The sequence below is a fragment of the Cygnus olor genome, chromosome 3, assembly GCF_009769625.2.
Source record: "Cygnus olor isolate bCygOlo1 chromosome 3, bCygOlo1.pri.v2, whole genome shotgun sequence".
Taxonomy (NCBI): domain Eukaryota; kingdom Metazoa; phylum Chordata; class Aves; order Anseriformes; family Anatidae; genus Cygnus; species Cygnus olor.
In genome coordinates this window covers 118,579,312-118,602,981 of record NC_049171.1, presented here as the reverse complement: position 1 = coordinate 118,602,981, position 23,670 = coordinate 118,579,312, and the positions used below count along the sequence as shown (strand labels likewise).

Genomic DNA, 23,670 nt, shown 5'->3' with positions numbered 1-23,670 from the left:
ACTCTAAATATAATCAAATCCTATTAATTCTAAAAATTCTAAAAATAATGCATGATGAGAAATGGAATGTTATGGGAAAAATACAACTGTATGGAATAAATGGGTCTCTTAAATAATTATACATACACATTCTTGCATTTACCTTACTTGCCCTGAATCCTTATTTTTAATCTCATCTCAGGCAATAGAGGTCTCTTTTGCAGTTACTTTTTAGACTAACACCTTAGCCAAGGGAATGAGACAATTATAATCTTGAAGTCCTATTTCTGGAGGTTTCTAACTCAAACACGGAAACGACTTTGACAAGGTCGAAAGTCGAAAAGACTTTCACAAGGTAGCCACTGAAATAGAGAGATTTCTGTCCACCTAGGGCTCTTTGGAGCTATGGCTGGTTCCAGATCTTGTCTGTTCCACGAGATGCTTTGTAATGTATTCTGCGGTCACAATGTACAGCAGACAGTGTTTGCTGAGAGCTACTGCATGCAAACAGCTATGAGTCTGCAGGTCTCACTGCTTTCTAAGTGCCCCTCATTTACCTAACAGCAGTGTAAATCCTCATGCAAGAAGTTAATAATTATTACTTAATAATTATTATATGATTCTTATAACTGTTACCTTTGCCACATGGGAGTCCAGTTAGTTCTGTGAGAGTGGTAGATGCCGATTTTGGCTTTCTTCCATCAAAGGGCTGAAAGGGTTCAGGAGCCTGGCAGAGGCTGAGCTTCCCTGACACTTCTGGAAATCCCTTACTCCTTGACCCAAACCTTGTGAGGAGTGGCATCTTGGATGTACTTGAATGTCTGGGTACTCAGGATTGCATTCTGATTGCATCCTCCCATGGCTAGAAGATGCTTTTGAAAGAAATTGGGATTTCTTGAGGAAAAGGGCTTTGTTCAGGGAGCTGTGATAAACAGCTAAACCTTCGTGCTCTGAATCGCACCTGTGAGTGCATGTGCAGGATCAGGTCCTGAGTAAAATGAGCTCAGCAGAGGTAAAGGTAGTAGATCTTATCCTTGCTTATGTTTAGCAGAACTGCTACTTTAAGTCATCTTTAAGAAAACCCAGTGTTGCAGTTCCAGTGTGTGGTAGCTACTGCATTAAAGGCACTACTAGAAACTGGAAGACTGTGTTGTGAAGGTGAAAGTTGTCTCCTGCAAGAGCTTTAGTGTTTACTGCACTGTTAAGGGTTTTTAAAAAAGTATGTGATGCTATTTTCATGCAACTTATTATTTATTTACAGTGTCTATTAATCTCCTCTTAATTATTCATGTAATTTAAGTTTTACATGTTACTGCCACAAGATATAGCTACCTTTTCCATAAGAAACCTTGTACTGTCATGTATTATACTTCAGGGCAAGGTTAAGACTCAGTCATTATGCATTATATTTGGATTTAAGAAACAGTCATGAATTTCAGTTCTCTCTGTTCATCTTCTTGGCTTTCACATCTTTCATGACTTTGTGAAATACCTGGAAACTGCAAAGTTTGCGCAGGTTTAAATTTACAGAATTGTTTAAGCACTTCACATTTTTATATGCTCATTTTGTTTCAGTGAGCCTTTACATCTCCATATAACTGAAGATTTAAAAAATTCCAAGTTTTCATCTGACTCCACTCAGTTCAGGAGAGGTCTTCCCTGCTGGTCTCAATGGGAACAGAGCTGTCACTTGGCTGCCTTTGAAAATCTGACCCGTAACTTATTAAACAACAAATTCTTGTCAGCATTTGCACTGGATTTGCAATGGATGGCAGCATTTACAGTGGGTACGTACAGCATTTATGATCTAAAAGTGCCCATTAGATGAATCGTTGCAGAAGTGGAAGTTACTGTTAGCCTCAGCTGGGCTTTGTCTTCTGGCTGAGGCACAGCTGTTGAATTTTGGCTGGCTGCAGCGGGCCCTTCCTTAGAGAGCTGGTCGTGGCTGCTCGCTGCCTGCATGTTGCCCCAGCCAGCGTTGCAGCTCAGCTGGACCAGGCACTGCACAACAGGGAGCACGGGGCAGTGGTTGCCTCTGACAGGGAAACGAAGAGGTCCTGCAACTTGCACAGAAAGATGCATCAGCTGGGGCTTAGCACCCACGCTTCCTGATGCTGGCGGCAGTTTGTGGTCCCTGTCCTTGGCCCTGTCACTTTGGTGGGGCTGTGCTTCTCGTTACAGGCTGGAGTTCCTCTTACAGTGCCTGCAGCAATCACTAATATAGTAGCTGTATAGGAAAATGCAACTCTGTGTATATTGTATATGATATTTGCATAACTGGAAGTGAAAACCAAGTTGCTGAGCTCTCACTGCGCCAAGTGCAGGTGGTCCGGTGGTGGAAAGACGCCTGAAGAAGTGCAGTGTACGTGATGTGGCAGGACCACGTGAATCGTACTGCTGGGTAAAATAGTTTTGTTCTGTGTTGGTGGAATTCGCTTCTTAATGTTCTTCTATCTGCTCTGGGAGCCCAAGTCAGTGCAGTTAAAGGAGAGGTTACAGCCTGGGATGTAGTCCTCTGAGTTCCACCTCAATCCCACTCTAGATGTCTAAATCTGTTCTGAATCTAACTTGAAACCATAGGCACATGTAGGCAGGAGAGGCACACTGTGGCAGGCACACGTACATCTATGTCTCTCTTAAAAAGCATCACTTGGTGCTTCAAGGCTGAGCATGTCAGGTTCCTCCCTCGGGAAGAGCCGCGGCTCCGCTGGGTTCCTGTTGTCCAAGGTGCAGTGGCTGTGGGCAAGGCAGCTTTGGTGCAGCTGCAGCCAGATCCTGACCTGACAGCACGTCCTCTGGGGCAGCTGAGTGGACAGCCTCCCATCATTTAAGTCTCTGACTTCACTTCTGCTGTCATTTGAAGGAACTGCTATTTTTTTTTCTGTGTTTTGTAAGAAGTAGAAGCCTTTAAAGGAAAATGCCATAAATGCTTTCTTCCTAGGGTGGTAAATCAGTGAGTGAAATGAGCTGAGGAGTTAGAAGTGCTCTCTCTGGAGGTGGGGAGAGGCCCCAGGGAGGGATGTGGGCAATTCTGAGTTGAAAAGAAGCATTGAATGGTGGGGATCCATTCTCAGTCACAGTGCTCTCGGCTCAGCCTGCCTGCCATGCGTGGGATGGAGGGACATGCGGCGGGGCTGGGCAGTCATTGTTTTTCCCTGAGCTGCAGTGAAGGAGGTCCTTCATGGCTTCCTTCTCCTTTTATTCCTTCTGCACAGTGTAACGCCAAGAAGCATGACGGCTTCTTGTAACTCCTGTCTGGAAGCATTACTTCTTGCTCCTTAGCAGAGCAGACAGACGTGGTTGGAGCAGATAGGTAAGAGGGTATTCGCCCAACATACCCCTTCAGAGCTCATCAACTGCTGGTGTTCGATCTGTGCATGTGTCCAGTGCTCAGTGGCACAATTTTCAAGCTAAAACTTCCACGTTGGGCAGAATTTTGCTCCCTGAGAAATGGCTCTTGGGTCAGTGGCTGGCTGCAAGGAACACAGAGAAATGGTCAAAACAGCAGAAGTGGCAATGAGAGGCCAGATAAAAGAATTAACAGACCATGTTATGGCGCAGTACAGCCCCTTCTTACACTAGTATTAACCTGAAAAATAGCAGCAAAATTAAGCCTTCAGAGTGAAAAAGCATTCTAACTAGATCTGGAAAATAATCTTGGCTCCGATTGTGTTAGCTTTGCTAAAATCATTGATCCACCCTTGAATGTCCTAAATTTACAGCCATGTGGCAGGTTTTACATGCGAGAGAGAACTGTTGGATGGAAATGAAAGCACCGTGGAAATGCTGGGATGAAAATGCTGGCGTGCAGAGAGAGCAGCATTATCCATAAGCGTTCTCTTACACGCCACTCCTCTTGGTAAGTGGCATATCATGTGACTGAGGCTGGCATAATTAAAAGAACATCTTGTGCAGATCTTCAAAATACTCTTATGAAAAATCCGTTTGTATTCAGTGTCAAATATTTGATTATCCAATACTTCTGTAAAATGCTGAATTCATTCATGGGAATTGGCAGTAGAGCTATTCTCACAGCAAATACAAGATCTGCAGCATACTAATATTGAATGGTACATATTTTTACGAGGTTAAATATAGCTATATGAACATTCAGAAGTTTCTGTGTGTGTATGTTAGAGTTTTGAAAAGGGCCATGAATGGCACATATGGAAACGGGACTTTTTTTTTTTAAACTCTTGTGAAACTCCTCCTTTGACTCTTCTTTGCGACAGGATCTAACTTCATTTGAATGTAATGTTTGGTTTATTATTATTTTTTAAAAGCATACTTTGCTTAAATAAATCTTCAGACCAAACTCATCATTCATGCAGCCTCAATCTTCCTGCCTCTTTTCAAAACATATTTGTCTTTTATGGGTTCCCCAGCTGCAAAAATACACAATGTGAGTGTCTGCTGCAGGGTCAAAATGATGCTTCTGCGTGTGAAATTTGACAACATGCATATTTATCCAGCTGATAAACATGTCAAACAAGAGAAATGTTTGACAAGATGGTAGGAAGTAAAATTTTGAGGACATGGAGGCGTATGTCCACTTTTACTGCTTTTCCTGGGCTTTCAGTTGTTTTTGTTGGCATATCTCTAAGTGTTCAAGCAAACATTTGTGTTGATGGATGATCTGAAGATGTAAGGAAATCACAGTGTAAGGAAAATATTAATTTCTCAGTCTAGATACTGTGAGACACCTGCATTAGAGAAAACAGGGTAAAGTCAGAAGACTTCATTGTGGTCCTTAGTGAGAGTTTCTTCAAGTAAACAGAAAAAACTGAGAAAGAAAGATTTGCTATTTATCATTGCCTTTATGAAGAGAGAAATCATTTTAAAAATGCATACATCATTTGTTTCAGTGTAATGAGTAAAAACTATATAAATCTTACATATTTTATTATTATTTAGTTATGGGGGGAAACAATAATTAACCTATCTTGTTAGCATGAAACAGATTTTTTTTACTAGAGACTCTTCTGCTGGGGATAGCAATCTTGCCTTTGATTATGTGCTATTACATTATGAAAACCTCAGTTCAGTCAAACTCATCTTTCATTCAACAGATTTTCAACTTAATGTGGTATGAGCTTATTGAACTTGGTATGAAGATTGCTAAAGGTGACATTTCAAATAAACATAATTTTTCTGCAATCTTTTCACAGAGAAGCTAGCACAAATGAATGACAATTGTGAAATAATCTTGCAGTTAAGAAATATGACTTGTAAAATTTGGTTATTTTGAGTAGCAACATTCCTAATTTCTTTTACGCTTGATTGACTTTTCTATTGTAGTTCACAGGGCTAAGAAGACTTGATTATAGTATGAAACAGTTCACCATGCTCTGTTAAACTATGCTCTAGGTAAAAAGTGTTTAAAGTCTCTTAAAGTCTGTAGCATCGAGAGCAGTAGGTGAAACCAATTTCTGGTAAAAATGTAAAGTTACAATTAGCAGGTAAAGGCTAGCGTTTGGGAAATGACTGAGCACGATGAAAATACCTACCGATCCAATAGTATAGATTGTAGCTTGCTGGCAGAGGGAAGGAGATCGTCCTGGGAGAGCTGCCCCCAGCTCTGCCCTGAGGCTGCAGCTCACAACTGCTAAGTTGTTTTTTTACAGCTGGGAAGGAGGTGACAGGGAGTCTAAATAACTTTGTCCTTCGTGTTGGGCTTCACTTTAGGTATGTAAATAGGTTAATAAGTAAATTCTGCAAGAGAGGAGTCCTGCCTCCGCTGGGGCTTACACGCCCTATCGAGCTATGGGTTGCATTTGAACTCGTGCCAAGTTGCAGAGGGTGTTTGCAACAGCCTTCCTGAAATGTATATATGAACATACACCCTTAATAAAAACATAGGTAGTCCACAAATACACTGTTTACACATGCATCTCTGCCAGGAGTGCAGATCACCTCCCCTTTGCTGGCTGGGCTGCGTTCCCTGGCTGTGTGTTGCGCCACCAGGTAGCTCCTTCCCTTCCTCTGCACCCAGCTGAGCAGCAGCGGGCTGGGTGAGACTCGTGTTTTGTGCCTTGTTACGCTGTGTTGGAGCTTGGGTCTGCTCTGATATCAGTCATCTCGAAAGTTATACGACCCATTTTAGTGCACTGTAAAAACGGAAGCGATTAGTGGCAATACACCCTGCCAGGGTGGCAAAGCAGCCGGTCAGAGATACGCATCAGCGAGGGGAAGTAGAATTTAAACTCCCTTTTAATTTGTGCTGAGACATTAACTGTGAATTATGAACCAGCATTATTTAATGAAATATGTGGTCTTTAATTGCTTGGGTGTGTGCATACTTAACATGTAGGGCAAAGTAAGTGGTGTATCTGATTGGATTAGCGGCAAATTCAATCTAGTGTGTGACACTGCTGATTCAAGTCTTTTTGATTTAGGAACAGAGTGACTTTGGCTGAACTGTAGGTTCTGTGGGTGTAATGCATTATTTCAACAGGGAAAAGAACTTAATTTGAGAAGAGTTGAAATATGCAGTACGGATTTCTTTTTTCCACAGTATAGGGAAGCTTTTCTATGACGTGAAATCTCTTCATACGTGATCCCCAAGATCTCCATAAGGAGTTGCAAAGACATTTCCCCATTATATCAATACTTCCTGTATAATTTGTGAAAATATGATTTTTCCTTTATATTTATCAAACCTGAATCAAAAAAACAGATACCCTTTTTCCTGTAAAGACATTGATCTGAATCAGCAAATGTTCTTACGACATGAAGATGAAAGATTTTGTAAATAGGTAATAGAAATAAATAAATGTAAAATCAGCAGGAGGTGAACTTCAGTCTTTACTCTTTGGAAAAACATCTTGCTCCTTCATGAATATTTTTAATATTGAAAGACAAATTGAAACTGTCCTGCATTAGTCATAGGTCAGTGTGTTAAACTCTATCAAACAGTGATGTGTCTTTGACTAAAGATTTTGGAAACGTGATGTGAATCTTTCGGCTGTACTCATCAAAATACCAGAGGTTAGGTCTGGCTAATGCTTGTCATCAACACATTGTGCAGTTGCTGACTGTGTGTGTATATATATATATATAGTTTTCTTTTTCGTCTTTCTGTGTGTTACTGTGAGAACTCAGTTGTGATAGAGGAGTCACCAACTTCCGTCTCTGACACTGTTGACTAGATCTGTTAAATACCCTATGTGCTAATAGTAGTATTTTTAAGAAAACATCGTGAAATGTCACTTTTGGCAGTACTGTGACTATTGTTGCAGTAATTATGGTACTTAATGAATGTGAGGTCATAAGAGCTTTCAATGAAAAACAATTTCAATTTTTTTTAATGTATTTATTTTACAGTTCTGAAATGTACCTAGTTGGCAGCTGAAGAAAGAAGCTGGTTATGTGGCACCAGCAGTGGGTCTTATTTGGGCTTTGATGTGAGGTAACGAAAAGCAGGATGTGGCATTGCATAGTCAGCATTTCTGAAACAAAGTTGGCTATTGCCAACATTTAACATGTTTAGTAGCAGATGCTTGGATGCTGAAGGGATTGTAGACTTTCTTTGAAGGTTATGGATGACTTGAAGAATACCATCTAGAAAAAAAAATCACTTCTCTTTACATTTACTGGGAATTCTTTACTGTATCATAAGAAACATTGTGTTCGTGTTAAGAATAAGGCATAAAGATAAGGGGATTTTCTGAAAATAAGTTTACTGATTATTACTTATTTCCTCTGATTATACTTTTTTCCCAGCAGGTCTGCATTCCTCTGACTTCCACAATAAGAGATCTGTCTCACTCGTTAGTTCAAATCAAGGTCACATTTCCTTCCCGTCTCTCTGCCTCCTTCCTTTTCTCTTTTCCCTTCTTAAACCTTCAAAACCAAGCGTGAGCTTTTTCCCTTAATCTTTTTTTTAACCAAAGGATTCAATCTCTTTGAGACCTGACCCTTTAATCTCATATTCTTCTAAGACAGAGCAATGACTTCATGTTCATGCTTAACACAAGTATAAGCATTTTGATCAAAATATCTGTATCTGTGGCAACAAATGGAATACCATCAACAGGCAGATCTGGAAGCTGACAAAAGGCTCTGTTTGTTACTGGCCTTGTTTGTAAAGAAGCCGGTGTCTGTTCAGTGACCAGTCTTGAATAAACAGGTGGTCTTTGATCCTTTCTTGCCCTGCAGCAGTGCCCTGGGAACAGGACCATTGACCTGTTTGGTGTCCACGTGTGAAGTTTTTGTGTGAAGCTCAGGGACGCATGAGCTGTTACTGTATGTTGTGTTTCTTCTCCATTCAGCTGAAAGTAGTGTCCTCAATCATGACTCCATCATGGTTAGATGGTGTCTGGACAGAGCTTTGATGTTTAGGTGACGGGGATAAATGTTTCATTAAAGTGTTGCCCAGAAGCCCTAATTCTGGTTATGTACAGACTCTACCATGGCTGCCAAAGTCCTACACCTGGCTAAATCTGGTGTAACGCTGGTGTAGGAGTATGGGCGTTTCCTCTTCCTCTGACCATGGGAAGCTGCCTTTGGAATGAGTATTAGGGAGAAGTCCAGAGTCTGTGGCCTTTTAATGACCTCCCTTGGGTCGCCACGCGTGGTCTGCCACCCTAGCACTTTTCTTGCTGTCCCAAACAACGTAAATCTTTCCCGTGCTGCCCATGGAGCCGGGCTGCTGGTCACCATGCAGCGAATGCGCTCAGCAAAACTCAGCCAGCCGCGTCGCTGCCGCTTCAAGCATTCCCTTGACAAGGAGTGGAGGAGAAGGCTGGGAGTGTTGCGAGTCATTGAGCTGGAAGGACTCTGTCCCCAGATGTGTCTGTAGCAAGCAGGTGTGCAAACAGGGGATATCAAGGTGGGAAAAATGTTGACTTACTGTGACTTTCCAGCCCATGGTGGCTTAGGGACGTGTCAACTGCCTTTGGACTTCTGCCTGTTAGTAACAATGGGACTTAACCAACCAACCAACCAAAAAAAAACCAGAACAACAACAAAAAAAACCACCTAGAAAGATAGTGAAGAAAGCAGATGCAATTCCCCTTCCTACTCTTCTTGCTCCACTTGCTGCCCGAGTGCTGTAGGATACCAAACTCTGTGTCTGATGAGGAGCACTGGGACTTTCTGCCAGTGCTGGGCCCTGAGGGTGCAAGGAAAGGGGCTTGCAGCTACCCAAGGAAAGGCACTTTGCTGCCTTGGGGAGCACGGGCCGGCTGGGCTGTACAGGCAGCGTGCAGCAGAGGGGCAGGGAACCTTTAATGTCTGCTCTGCCTGAGGACTCTGCTGCCGCTGCCCTTACTGTGGAGCCTTGTTGAAATGTGTTTATGCTGCAGGAAAGGCACATTTATAATTTTCCTGAGCTTCTGGCACGTTTCCAGGAAGAAATTGTTTTGTGTGTCAGCTGTTCCTGGAGCCAGTATGTCGTTGTCGCTGCTATTAAGAGAATAGGAGGGAAGGAGATTCCTTTTGCTCTCCTGCCCCATGCTTTGGGATTTTTTTTTTAAGTCTTCGTTAAGACTGGAAGTTACTGTTGAGTTCTTGCGCACGGCGTGATGTAAACGAAGCGATGGAGGTTGGGCAAAATACGTTGTCTTCTGCTGTTTCCGTGAACGTGAAAGCAGGGCTGTCCCAATGAATGGCAGGAAGTAATGCAGATGGGTTGCAACTGCTTGTCATGCTTCATAATGCCACAGAAATGGAGAATATAAACCTTCTGCAATAATTTATCAACTCTGGTCTTACATTTACATCCCAGTCCATGAAGAATGTTGTTCTTAGTTCTGGTCAGATTGTTTTTCCATTTTTGCCAAAGTTTTAGGTAGGAGAAAAGGCTCAAAACCTTCTTTTGACCATATCCACTTCCAGCCGAGAAAAGGAAACTGGGCGTTCCTGGGATTATTATCGAAATTCCTCTGCCTCCGCAAGGCAGGAAGCCAGACTGCATTGTTTCAATGGCATTTTTCTAACCTTAGAAGTCTGTCTGTATTTCTCAGTTCTCTTCAGAAATTTCAGGATGCTGTCTGCATCTTGTTACAGCAGCTACCCTGACAGCTCATTTATGGACTTACTCTACCTTCCTTGCCCTCAGCACCACAGTATCTGAGCTCACCCAGGGTAATGTAATAGTAGGTAGTCTGGTTTAGTTGTCTTTTTAATAAGAATTGCAGTGGCCACAGATATGTAATATAATCTGATTTGTAATCCCCCCAGCTGTTTTACCTGTAGCTTTCTTTCAGTCTATACTTACAGACACATAGGTCTTTTACTGCACAGGACTCTGAAAATAATTGTATCTCTTTGTCTTAATTCTAGAAAGTCTCAGGAGATTCAATCTTATTTTGCAGCTGCTGGGAGAGGAGGATGTCAGTATTTTCTTCTCTGTCTTTCTTTGGCCTGTTGAAGGAGCACACTTTTAGCCTTTGTAATCCTATTAAAAAAACGACCACACAGCAACAAAAAAGACAAAAACCCTAACATCCCAACCTTTGGAATGTGGCCTGGATGAAATCCCGATAACTCTCAGGCAGAAAGGAAACATAAAGACATGCCATCACGCACAGGTGCGCACGCAAACACATGGCCCTGACCTTTGGGGTCTGTCTCATCATTCTGCTATAGCGGGCAGCAGAAGAGGGACGCGGTGCTGAGCGGGGCACAGCAGCGTGTTTGGGGTCCCAGGGCTGGTAATGGGCTGCTCTGCCTACATCTCAGTGGGGTTTCCTTCTCACCTGGCAGTTTCCAACAGCCTGCGTAACCAAAAGCCATGCTCAATTATTTATATGTTTGAGGAGAGGAAGTACATAAACTGCTTTCCCGTTAGTGAAATAATCGGGAAGTAAACCAGAGGAGACCTTGTCTGAAATATTTGTGTTTTGTTCAGATGATGTAGATAAGCAGCTGTGAGAGCTCTCAGGTTTGACTGCTCCGTGAATCATTCAAAGCTCCGCGTGGATGTCGGAGCCACTGTACGACTGAACAGAGTGCTCTGTCCCCGATGAGAGGTGCAGGTGATTTGAGAGCCTTCAGAATTACCGCAATTATTTATTTAACATTTTCAGGTTCTAGAGTACCTCCTCTATTTGGCTGATTTCATCCAAACCGAATTAAATGGCACTTGAAAGCTAACAAAAGGAGCAGGCGAGGCGTGGCGTAGCATCCCCTCATATGTTTCACAGACGCGGCTTGGAGGGAGCAGTGCGCTTCCTAACGGCCTCGCTGGGTGCTGGCAGCAAGGGCAGAGGCTGTTCTGTGCACGGCTTACTTCTCTCTGGGGCTGCTTGGAGGTGTCTTTGAGTCCTCTAAATGTTTTGGAAATGTAGTAAAGTGAAAACACTCCATTAACCTCTTCATGATATTCCTGGTTAAGCTGTAGTACTCCAGAGAAAACATGGTGTTCTGGTGTCCCATGTTCAAGGTTTACAGAATTATGGCTGCTGAAGGAAAGCTCACGCTGACATTTCAGTTTGCTTAATAAAGTGGTAGCGCTGCCGGAATTGGCTGATGAACAACATCGGATTGCTGAGGATCAGATCCTGGTCCCGCTGTGGTTCAAGGTGACTGCGCTCGCACGGGTGGATGTTGGGCTGCAGGAGCTCTGTCAACAAGACCCCGGCCGGTCCTTGTGCTCCAGCTTCAGGGTACCTTCTTGGGCTTCCTCCCTGCCTGCTGGCTGTTCTGCAGAGCCTTCTCTTTCTTTCCTGGTCTATCTTTCAGTCAGATGGAGCACCCTGCTCTCTTCCCACCCCCCTCACCCTCTTTTTTTTTTTTTTTTTTAGAACACCTGTCGCTCCAGCAAAGCATGCCTCTGCACCCTCGCAGGCTTGGCTTTTGCACAGCCGGAGCCTCTGGTCACTTTGGTTGTTCCCAAGTGCCCTTTTTGCAAGAGGTCTGACCCTGCCAGCAATGGGTGCTGTGTGTACCCTCAGGCTCTGTGGTGCCATCCCTCGGGCGCTACCTGGCCGTGGGCGGGAGGCAGAGGCTGAGGCTGCAGGGAGGCTGCTGCATGGCTCTGAGATTCAGGGCTGGCTGTAGCGCTCATTAGGAAGTCTGACTCACTATTCCGATCTGAAATTGTATATTGGCAGAGCTTTTAACACAGCTAGTAAGGCATTCTTGGAAATGTTTACAGCTCTGGCAATAAGCACAAATAGTATGTTTTCTTTTTTCCTTTTCCATTCTGCAATTGAGAATCGAAGTCAGGGCTTCCAGCATTGCAGAGGAACATCTCTGCAGTTAATCACTATTTACCAAATATGTTTATCTTGTATGTGTATTTGAATAGTGGTGCACCTTATCATTATAATGATGATGTCCCTCCTCATTTGTGAAGTACTGGGATATGTTTATTTCACAACCACAATATGGTGACAAAAATCTGAGGTCTCTTAGTACAAATAAAGTGAAGGCTTTCTGTAAGCATGTTGAATTCCTTCTCTCCTTTATGGCATACAGACCACATACGGACTTGGTTTTCTCAATGAAGGACCATAATGCTTGTTGTGGGTATCTGCAAGCTGTGGGTGAGACAGCTGCGTATGGGAGAGAGAGCTTCTGTTCTGCTGCTTCAGAACTGATTGAGATCAAATGGCAGAAGCATTTAGATTTTTATATTTTTACTTTTTCATGTAGTTTGGAGACAAAGTAAATAGTAGGAATATTGGGGATATTAGTCCCTTAGTTTACCTGGTTAATTCATGCAGCTTGACATATTTTTGGGGTGTTTGTGCAGAACTTTGCTCGTGTAAGTTTACTTGTCATGTGGGTCGTGTACTTTGATTCTGCACTTTAGGTTGGGTGGGCTGCGATGTGGGATATGAAGGCTCTTTGTCCTCTGGTAGTGGCAGAGCAGCAGTAAGAGCTGGTCTAAATTTAGTGTCTTGGCATTGTGCATGCTGCTTCCTTCCTCTTCCTTCTCCTCGCTGACATTGGTTACAGAATTGATTTCTTCATTTGGTTGGGACAGTTATTATCCCTCCTGCGCTTGCTAAATGTAAATGCTACTCTGTCCAGTATGCTGCATTATCAAAGCCTTTGTGCCATCCGGATTATAGTAGCACAGGAGTGGTTTAGAATGCTTAAAAGTAGGAGAAGCCACAAAAAGTTTGATAAATGGTTATATTAGGGCTGTATAGTGCTGTTAAGAAGGAGCCTCCCAAACAATATTGTAAGTGCTTGCGTGTTTACTGATCAGGTATCAATTTGCAGGTCTCAGTTTGTGAGTGAACATAAAAGGCTCCTGACCCTTTCGGCAGCTTCTCCTGTACCTGAGTCAGCAGCCTCCCAGGTAAGGGCTGTATTGGGTCCTGCCTGCTTGGATCTCCAGTCCGTGGTACCTCTCCCCTGAAGGCCAGGCCTGCTGGCAGCGCCCTGCACGGGGGAGATGCCGTTGCTGTGCTGGGCTTACACAAGGCAGCCTTACCCTTGCAAGCCTTGCCTCCCCATCCCAACTTGCCCCACGTAAACCCATACCATTGGTTTCACTTGTACACAGAGATGCCTTAGCGCACAGTAAGAGAAAAGTGTGTGCGCTGTTTGTGCAATGGCTTAAGTTCGGTGATTGTTCCTGGTTTTACTCTCTCATGGACATCATTTGAATTTGGTTTTGAGTCATGCAGATAGTAACCTGTGAAGAGGGAGTGTAGAGGTTGGATAACTGCCTCCTGACTTAAGTAGATGAGCATGAAAAGGATTCCTAGGTTTGACCTGATTCGGAATTTCTGCCGACATAGTTTTCAGTTTTTGCCTACATCACAGATCTGCAAGCGGAAGCCAATGTAATTTATTAACTAGAGCTTACTGTGTCAATGCTAAAATTCTTCGCCAAGCTAACTTTTCTACATTCTATATTTCTTTGACATCTGGTGACTTGGGGCCTGAAAAATCGAATTCTCTGCCCTCAGGAGGGTGCCCGTGAACGTCTGTGGAGAGCTGCAGGGATGCTGAAGGTCCTTCAGCACACGTATTCAGCGCCTGGTCCTCTGTCTTTTGCCCAGACATGGCTGTTGCTGGGAAGCTTTGGATTTTCCCTCATTGTCTGTGTGCCCACCAAACCCTGCTCCTCTCCTGGTGCTGCGCCTGCAGAGCCATGGGGAGTGCGGGGGCATAAGGACGAACCCGAGCAGTTCAGAGGAGCCCATGAGGGTTTTACCGGCCACAAACACACGAGATCGATGCGAGTGCAAGCTACCAGCCAGTGGGAAAAGTTTCAGTAATAGCATAATGGATTTGATTTTTCTCAGTTTTCATCAATAACATGGCAAATGCATTTAGCACAGGCTGAAGTGGGGCTAACAGGATATCAGGCTGGCTAGGGAGAAAAGCTTTGTCGTTGTCACCTCTAGTTTCCAAAAAAAACCAACAAACCAAGGCTAGTGTTACAGCAGACCATTAGCGTGACGACATTATCCAGCTGTTAGCTAGAGTGCTATGGATAGCTTTAGAGACGTTTGATGTCTGATGTTTGATGTCATTTTTAGTTGTTCCTGCAGCTGAATCCTCTGGGAGAGTTTTTCAAACTGGAGCTTTCTTGGAAATGGATTCAGCTGCAAACTTTGTTGCACCCCAAAGCTAAACATGCAACAAAACCTCCAACAAATGCAAAAATAAATCAACAAAGTTCTTAAGTGGAAGCCAACCCCTTATTTTCAGTAGCTCTGTCACAGACAGCATTTGGGTGACCTTAGGGGTGTTCCTCAGGTGACTTTGGCAGGAGCAAAGCCCCCGGTGCTGCTGCAGCAGAGCAATGCCTGTGCCTGATGTGAGATATGCCTGCACCACAGCCTGCTCGGCCCCGACCTTCTGGCTACAGCCACAGGCTCTGCTGTGCCAAAGCAGCACCTAAATCAAGCCGAACGCGAACACCCCGATGGTCTGAGTCAGGCAGCGTCGAGGAATCGTTAAAGGCATGGCTAGGGCTGCCTCAAGGCAACAGGGAGTATTTGTTTTTTGCAGTAAATAGGTCATCTGTGATTAAAAGCTGCTGCAAATCAGGAAACACTACTTCCATGTGAAATCTGGGTAAAAATAGCTGGTACAGAGATATCATAATTAGCACACCTATGTGTAGTGTGCCCTGAAACGGGGAAACATGGCACACATTGTCTGAGAAACAAAATGAAGTGGTGGGGTAGTACTGCACTCTGGATGTTGAATTAGCATGTATGCGTTTTTCTGTTTGCAAGGATTCCGTTCTGAAATACTCAGTGAATGAGCTAAGCTTAGTGAGCTGTAGTTTGAATTACAGGGAGAAGTGGGGAAGGGCTGGATCCATAATCGCAGGAAGTCTCAGCTTGGCGTGGGAGAATTTCAGACAGCAGCAGTTGTGAGAAATGCAAACCTTGTCCTAGTGCTCACACTGCTATGTTCACTGGCATGAAACTTTCCTGGAGCTTCAGAAAAGTTTGCCCAGGCTGCCTTCTTTCTGTCCGTGTGACAGCACTAGTCCTAATACTGCTGGGCTGCGGGGGAATTCTGCTGCTCTTTAATAAGAAGTTCTCCAGCACTTATCTTATGTAACATCCCTATTGAGTGTGCAACCACAACAGAAAATCAGAGCAGACAGGGCTAAAAATGACTTTCAGAAGTTGCCATGTGCCAGTGCCGGAGGCTGGACGCTGTTGGTGTGGACGTGGAGCAGCATCACCCATTGAGAAACGCAGGTGGAGGAAAGGTGAGTTAGGGTAAAGCCATTAGTGGGGTTTTTCTCACATTCAAAGTAGCTGAAAGGGGATGGATTGCAGTAATAACAAGTTTCAGTCATGAATATTAATATTGAAGTAATTAAATCAGATGACTAGGAATTATAGGACAGGGAGATACTTCACGTGTCATTGAATCTGCTCCCCAGTTAGCATGGAAACCCTTTCATAAATGTACGGAGCTGTCAGTTAATCACAGGAGGATTTAGAACAGCCCTTGCACAGCCTTGTTTTTCATCTTCCATTTGTTGAAAGATTATTTTGTTTTCATCGCAGGATGCTGGGTGTGGATCTGAACGACCAAAACCTGATTTGATATGCAACTGCCAACACCGTGCAGGGGCAGCAACAGCAAATGACTTTCTGTGTCAAAGCTGAGTCTACCTGAACCGAACCTTCATTGCCATACATCAAAGTATTCCTATACATAACATGCTAAATTCTTTGCTGAGGCAAGTTGTTGGCAGTTTCACTCGTTTATACCGTGTGTGTTTAAAATACGCGTATCGGGATGTGACAGCTCTCCAGATTCTGGTGACCTCCTTTAGGAACATGAATACCAAATTAGCTGAACAGTTGAAGCAGAAGATGTTAACGTTAACAGAAGCGAGACGGTGTTTGCGTTCTCGTGAAATCATATTTTTCCATTTTCTGGCCATGAGGATGTAAGGACCGGCTGCTGCTTCTCCAGAGCCGCCGTCTGTCCAGCCGAGCATCTTCCATCTGCACTGGCCATAGGCAAACAGCAGTGCTCTTCTCTCCCAGTACCTCCAGCCTCCAGGTATTTCGAGGATTTTCTCTGTTTTCTATGGGTTGTGTGGTTTGCTTATCCACTGTATTACCACCTGTCTCCAAAGTTAAAAGGTTCTACCCATTTTTAACATCCATGGAGCAAGTCGCTTCATGCAAACTGACAGGTTTATCCTTTAGAGTTGATCAAAAGGTCTGCGGATACCCCATGGTCAGTTGTGGTGGATCTGAAAACAGAGACTAGAGGCAGCAACGTTTTTGGAAAAAAAAAAAAAAAAAAAAAAAAAATTGTGCTAACATGAAGATGCCCTAAGCTGGAAAAGCGAGATTGATTGATTGTGGGCCCAGCAGCTCCTTGCCCTCTCCCTTAGACCTGCCCCGAGCGCAGAGCTCGCAGCTTGGCCCCAGGGCATGCAGGTACCCGGCGCAGGAGCCACGGGGTGACAAGGATGGAGCCAGCAGAAGCTGGGGGCTTGGGCCCTGCTGTGGTCCCAGCTGTGCAGGGAACGTGCTGCTGCTCTTCTGGGTCAGTCATGGGCACGGGGAATATGGGAGAGACGAAGCCTGCTGGCTTTCCAGTTACATCAGTATGTTTTAGTGTTGCTAATAATTTGGTTTTGTCATGTACTGTTTGGTTTGTAATAGACAGAAGCAGAAGGTGGCATAATAACCATTATGCTCTTTTGTTATGTTGTATGCAGTTCCACATAAACAGCAGAAAAATGAACGGCTCGGTTATCCTGTCAGCTACCGAGCATGCTGCCTCGCAGCCCAGCATCACTTTCCCCAACTGGGCTATCAGGACTACGTGATAAAAATGTGCTCACAGCATCCTTCTTCTCCTCTGCACAGATTCTATGATGGTGCCTGCCCCAGTGATGACAGTGGTGGTTTCTACTTTCCCAGTGAAAACTCTGGGCTCGTTAGGGAGCACCACGTATCTAGAGGAAAACAGGACCTTGCTTCTTCAAGTAATACTTGTGCCATCCTAAAGGAAGCTCATTTTTTATAACATTGTGTAAGCCTGGTGTTCCAGAACTGACGGGTTATTTGGCAGCACTGGTGGTTAGTAGTAGACGCCCTGGTAAGGCAGTCTGTTTTAGCTGATAGCGTTCTGCTTCTGTAACTCGGCATACTCCACCATCTGAATGCATGAGCACTGCTCAAGGGATCAGCGCTTTCTTAACACTGCCTTAATAGGGGAAAAAACAAAAGCTAACAAAATACCCAAACCCAGGGGGGAAAAAAGCGTCCTTAGAAACCTAGAGTTTCGTGTGACATCCTCGACCATTCTAAAATAGCAGAGGATAATCTAGCTTAAAGAATGTTACGAATTACTTGGTAGATTGAGAGCAGGCGCAGTCGCACAAAAATGGGCAAAGCCAAGGCACAAACATGCCCTTGGCAGCGTCATAAGGGTTTGATAAGATTTGACATAACCTAAAAATATCTAGTGGTTTCCAGAGTGTGGCTGTCAACAGAAAAAGAGATCAGCTACGTAAATATTGATGTTCTCTAATAAGCTGTTAGAATGACAGATATGGAGAAAGGGCAGATTGTCGCTGAATTTTCCTAAAAGCAAGATATTACTGTCTGTGCAATACTTTGGAAGGAATTTTAGTTTCAGCCCTGGAATGAAGCACTGGCCAACGATCACATTTTCAGTTACACTCAGAGCATGGGAAGCTAAAGTAGGGAAGTTTGCTTGGTAGGAATCCATTCATAAGTGTGGGAATTGTTCAAAATTGCTGCTTCAGCAGAAGTGCCTAGCAAAGGGAGATGGGAAAGAGCAGAAATAATAGCCAGGAAGCCCACAGGTGGTGAAACTGGTCATTTGGCTACTGCAGCATCATGTTTCTGTGGTCAGGTCTGGTCTAGATGTTGGCCCAAGTTAGTTGTTTGTCTGTTTTGATGAAGATGTGTTCGATCTCCACGTAGTTGACAGCTTCTGTGCCATCACTCAAAAACATAATAGTTGAGCTTTGGTGCTGTTAATACATATGTCGTTCCTCGCTGCTTGTGTTGTGGGCAGAAGAAGCTCAGCACACTTGTGTGTGGAGGTGTATCTGTAAGTATCTGCAAGCATACCTACGGCTCGGTGTGTGATCTGCAAATAAGGCAGGGCTTTTGTGTGCTTGCAATTCTGTGAAAACGAAAAATGTTGGATAAATCTGTTTGGGGAATGATACAACAAAAGCTTTATGACTAATGACATCAGCTAAAAATCATCTTGTTTGTGCAGGTTATGTTTCAGAGCAGTGAATGCCTGGCACTTTGTAGCACTTTATTAAATGCTTTATTGTAAAATAACATTACTGTTATGGATGTGATGCTAAGTTTCTGTACTCTTTTCCCCTTGGGAGACCTTTGTTTTCAGCTCAGATACGCATTCCTGCTGGAGCTGAAGTGTTGCTATCATCAGTTTATTCTGCTTCAGTTTTGATTGGCTTAATTGTCCCATGGAAATTTGCCTGGAATGACAATGGGAGTGGCACCAGGTAACTGTTTCCTGAATGGCAATTTTAAGATTTGCTCTTTATTTATTGCTCCTTATTGATGTCCAGGCTGATTAAGAATTTGGATCATATAGTCCTTCTTATAAATACTGCTAAAATGCAACATTTTTTTTGAAACTTTGTTCTCGCCTTCACTGGTGACAGTGTTTCACTGTATTTTCAATTCCTCCATCTCTTATGTCCTTGGCTGCCTTTTCTGTTCAGTTCTTCCTCTAAGCTCATAGCATCACAGCATAAATATATTAACAGATACTGAAATATATATGCATTTAGTTTGTGTCAAGAATACTCACATAAATAAGGATTTGCTAGATCAAGCCTCTTGTAGCTGACCTAATTTTCAGTTTTAATCAGATTACAAAAGATTTCAATAAATATTTCATGTTTTAGAAGGGTTAACAAGCGAGGAGATTTTGTACCCCATCCCCAGCCGGTATGAACTGGCACTGGGACATTGTGACCTGACAGCAGTGTCACTTGAGGAGCAGAGAGAGACCTCAGCTCTAGACTGTCACCACACAAGTGAAGAAACAAAACTGAGGCAGACTTTTCCGAGAGCTATGTGCTGTATGAGGGCTAATAAGTGGTAACAGAAAATGACAAAAAAAACTAAGAGGTGCAGATGGGGACTTGTGTGAAGAGGGCTGGTGGGCACAGCTGGGAAGCTGGACTTGAGCATGAAGCCCAGGCCCGAGCTACCTTGGCAGCAGCCATGTAACCGGTGGGTTTAGAGATGGCTTGTGCCACAGAGAGCGTCTACTTCAGCCCCTCCAAAAAGGTGGCTCCACGGGAGCCATCTTCCGTGGAAAAGAGCAGCGAGAAGAGATGAGATGTGCTGGGAGCTGTTGCCTTTGCTAATGGCCCTAATAGCGAGGGAGCTTCTGCAGCTCCTCCCAGAAGTGCTGCTGCTGGGAAGGAGGCGGATTTGGTGGGAGGGACCCTGTCATATGGAGTTAATTGAATAAGCTGTTCATCTTCTAAGTGCTCATCCAAACCGGGCTTAGTGGCTCTCCGGAGATGCACCCATCACCAGCTATGGAAATCCTTCTGCAGCAGAGCACACAGAGCCTCAGATTACCCCTGCCTTTTGTTATACAGTGCTTTTTTTTTTAATCCAGTGCCTTGCCGTGTATTAATCATTTTCGACAAATTCCTGTGTTGTTTTCCTGTTGCGTAAATTCCCATGCACTATCTGGACGTGCATATTTTAGCTTACAGCAGTCTCATAAGAGCACTAAACGACACCTCATTTCCTGCTGCTTTAACTTTATGGGCAGGCTGGCATGGTGATTTAGGCATCAGAGGAAAGCGGTGCCCAAATTCCTCTGCCAGTTTGAACCAGACGACAATTTTGCCCTGTGCAGCTTCGTAGCAAGGGACAGTAGTGCCCCGATAGCAGTGGATTCCACAGCATTGGTCATCAACTGTACAATTTTACTGTTTACACAGTGGTATGAGCACAAATACATCAACAGAACAGACATCTCGGAGAGGCTGAGGGGCTCCTCGGATCAGGCGTGAGTGCATGGTGGGCTGCCAGCCATGTGCAAGGAGGTAGGAGAGTCACAGCAGTGCTTCTGGACTGAGGAGAGATCTTCTCTCTTACAGGCAGCACGTGTTACTTTCTCAGGCATGTATTTCTTTTAGGTACAGCATTTTAATAGTAGAAACTCTGTGTAATGCAAGAAATGCATGATAAGAAAGCTCTCAGCTGCTTCTAGGGATGGATCATGGACCTACTCTTGGGAAGAAGCAGACTAAGTGTGACTCACTTTCAAGAGGGAAATAAGGCCACTGAAGGAAACACTGAGATGATCTTTCAATACTTGTATCCAAGGGAAGTCACTCTCTGTGATGACCAAATTCCTGATGCAGGTCAGTGAGGTTTACAGTGAACAGAGGGCAGGATTATTTACGCTGCTCTCAAGAGGAGCAGAGGTGAAAATTAACAGGTATCTGAGAGGGAATCTGCTGTATGTACGAGGCAATGCGGTGCAGGCTCTGACACCAGGATACACAAGCAGATCTATGTGGATAATACGAGTTTTTTTCTTTTTGATTTTAGAATCAACCTTGTCCTATGTTAGGCAGCTGGAGGCAAGAGTAAGACAGCTGGAGGAGGAAAATCGCATGCTGCCCCAGGTGGGTGACTTCTGCTGGTGGGAACAGTAGCTGGCAGCTAGACAGCAATGCCTGAGTCTGCGTGCTTGAGAGGAAATCAGTATTACGGGTCATTTAACGTTACTGCGTTTGAACACTCAGGCTGAGTGTGTGGGGAATCAAAGGCACTCACATATTTTGTTCATCTTGCTTGTGACTGAGGGGTGTATTTATTGAAGACTGTGGCAATACTTTCATTAATTTTTCTCCTTTGCAGATGTTGATACCTTGCTAAGAAAAATTCACTAGAAGCCACTACTTATAGTTGAAAATTAATTTAAGCGTTGAAAAGTACAGTGATCAGGGCCCTTACATTCTGGTTGTATTGCAAGATCTTCTTGTTATTTAAAATATCCAGTGTTTTTTATAGTTAACCAAAATATTTTGCTGTAAAAAACAAATGTTTTAATAATAATTGAGTTATATTAGCAGTATTTTGAAGAATATATTAGATACATAAACACAAGACTGAAATTAAATCAGATAAATAAGCAAATCTGAAGTTAAAGGTTTTCCCGGTATGTTGTTAAAAATAAAAATGTAGAAGTTCTGTAAGAGTGAATCAAAGACACTTAGAATTTTATATATATCTTTATGCATATATAACAGTGCGTATTTCTATCATATTTCATTAAGTAATCCCTAGGAAAATCCATAAAGTCTCCAAATGAAGTTGCCCACTGGAAGAAAAAAGTTGCATGTTGTTTAAATCAAACACTAATTTAAATGAAGATACTGGTCTGAAGAACACAAGTGCTTTTTATTGAACTTAAAGTACTGTCATTTGAATGTAAAACTCAAGACAAAGTGAAATGCAGCAAGAAGTAAAATCCACTGATTCAAATTTACCGATGTGTATCAGCCCAAATGCCAATCCATTAGGCAGATTTCAGCTGGGTTAACCAGTTCCTCCCCTTGGGCAGATTTTAAGTCAAGTTTTCTTCTTGCCTGTAGTATGACAATTGGAAGGGCCTCTGTAACTCCTGTTTTGCTCTTGACTTGCTATGCAACCACAAGCCATTTATGTAACTTCTCTGTGCCCTCATTTGTTGATCTGGAAAAGAAGGACAGAAAGAGTAGCTAAGTGTCTACTATTAACACCTATATGGTCTTCAGTTGAAAGACAAAGGCTAATCCTCAGTGATAAAGAATATTATTTTCTTGTCAAGAAAGGTGTTCAGGGCAAAGGTCAACAAATTTGCATGAAAAATACCATTGAGCCTCCGTTTAGGTCTGGGACAGCAATGGGGGATAAATTGTGCAGAACATTTCTCTGTGGGCAAAATTTTTTACAAGTGACCTCATGTTTTATTTGCCTAGGGCTTGAGGTGCTCAGGTGGAGCCCCATGAAATGTGTTACCTGATCTTGCCAGAGACTGGGACACCCACACTGTGGATGTTGAGTTCATTGGAAACCTTAGATGGGGTGCCAAAACCAGAGAACAGTGCTTGTGAAAATAGTGAAATAGCCTGTGAAAACTGAAACACAAAATGATTGTCGTGGGGCTTTGCAGGGGAAGAACTGGGTGGCCAAGGCTTGCAGACTGCTTTTTGGTTTAGATACACAGGTTGGAGTTTGTCTTGTTTGGTTTTGTTGGCACCAGGATCTGAGGTAGAGTGCTGAAGTTTCCTGACGTCTCCAGACCCTTGTTTTGAGGAATAACAAGTGACATTGGCTCACATTGCCTAGCACACCTTACTCCCTGTTCCTCCTGAAGAAAGTCATTGCTTTGGGGAGAGGAAGGAACGTAGACATCAGGCTTATTCTGACTTGGCACTCCATTACGCCAGCATTACCTTTGCATGAGTTCCTTCTGGGGCTTTGTCATCCCTGTGACCACCACCCTGACCAGCTATCAGCTTGTCGGGCCCTGCCACGGAGGCAGGGACACGGGGTGGAAACGCAAAAGCTCCTGGCGCTGGTTCTGCTCCCCTGAATGGGAGGAATGGGAGCTCATTAGGCTTCAAGCCAAACCAAGTGCTTTGACAAATCAGCTGAAAATAGGTGGCGAGTTGCACAACTGGTGAAGGTTTTTGGCACAGCTCTTACTCAGTTACAGCATGGTGCCTCTAAATGTCACTGGGTAAGAGTGCCGTTGGCTGTTGGTGCAGCACCAGTGGTGGCGTTGAGGAGCCGCGGGAGGTGCAGGGCTGCCGGGTGGCAGCTCCTAGCCTGTGCTACGCTTTTCTTCTCTCCTCTCTCCTTTGTGTCCTTTCTTTTCCCCCCTTTCTGCTCATGTCACCCATGAAAATGCACCGGCACACTTACTTCAGGTAAACCTCTCCTTTCATCCGCACTTCACTGTGGTTCTTTTTTACTTTATTTTGCTTTGCTTCTCTCGACCCATACGTATTACTTCTCTTTTCAAAACCCCACAGAGCTCTAGTGTAAAGGTTTTATTAATATTTAGTGGCAAGAACGTTTCCAGAGGAAATGGTTTTAAGTGGTGCCATCACTGTTTGAATGGGAACTCAGCTGGCTCTGGCCTACTGAAGGACTTCCTTGTCAGGGGAAGTGCAGCACCACCATTCAGCCAATATTTTAGTTTGGTCAGGTAATAGGAAGGGTATAAAATGCACATACCCACTTAAGCCTG

The 23,670-nt window shown here is 43.8% G+C and overlaps 1 protein-coding gene across 7 annotated transcripts in view; it reads left to right on the top strand.

Moving 5' to 3' along the window:
• CCDC85A (coiled-coil domain containing 85A) overlaps positions 1-23,670 on the top strand; it is a 175,694-nt gene that overhangs the window by 137,351 nt on the left and 14,673 nt on the right. For 6 of the 7 annotated variants that reach the window (XM_040553369.1, XM_040553370.1, XM_040553371.1 and 3 more), the window contains one exon: positions 20,979-21,055. The exons of the other annotated variant lie outside the window; for it this stretch is intronic. In XM_040553369.1, coding sequence (XP_040409303.1) covers positions 20,979-21,055 — 77 coding nt within the window. The remainder of the gene's footprint in view (positions 1-20,978; positions 21,056-23,670) is intronic. 7 annotated transcript variants of the gene reach the window in all.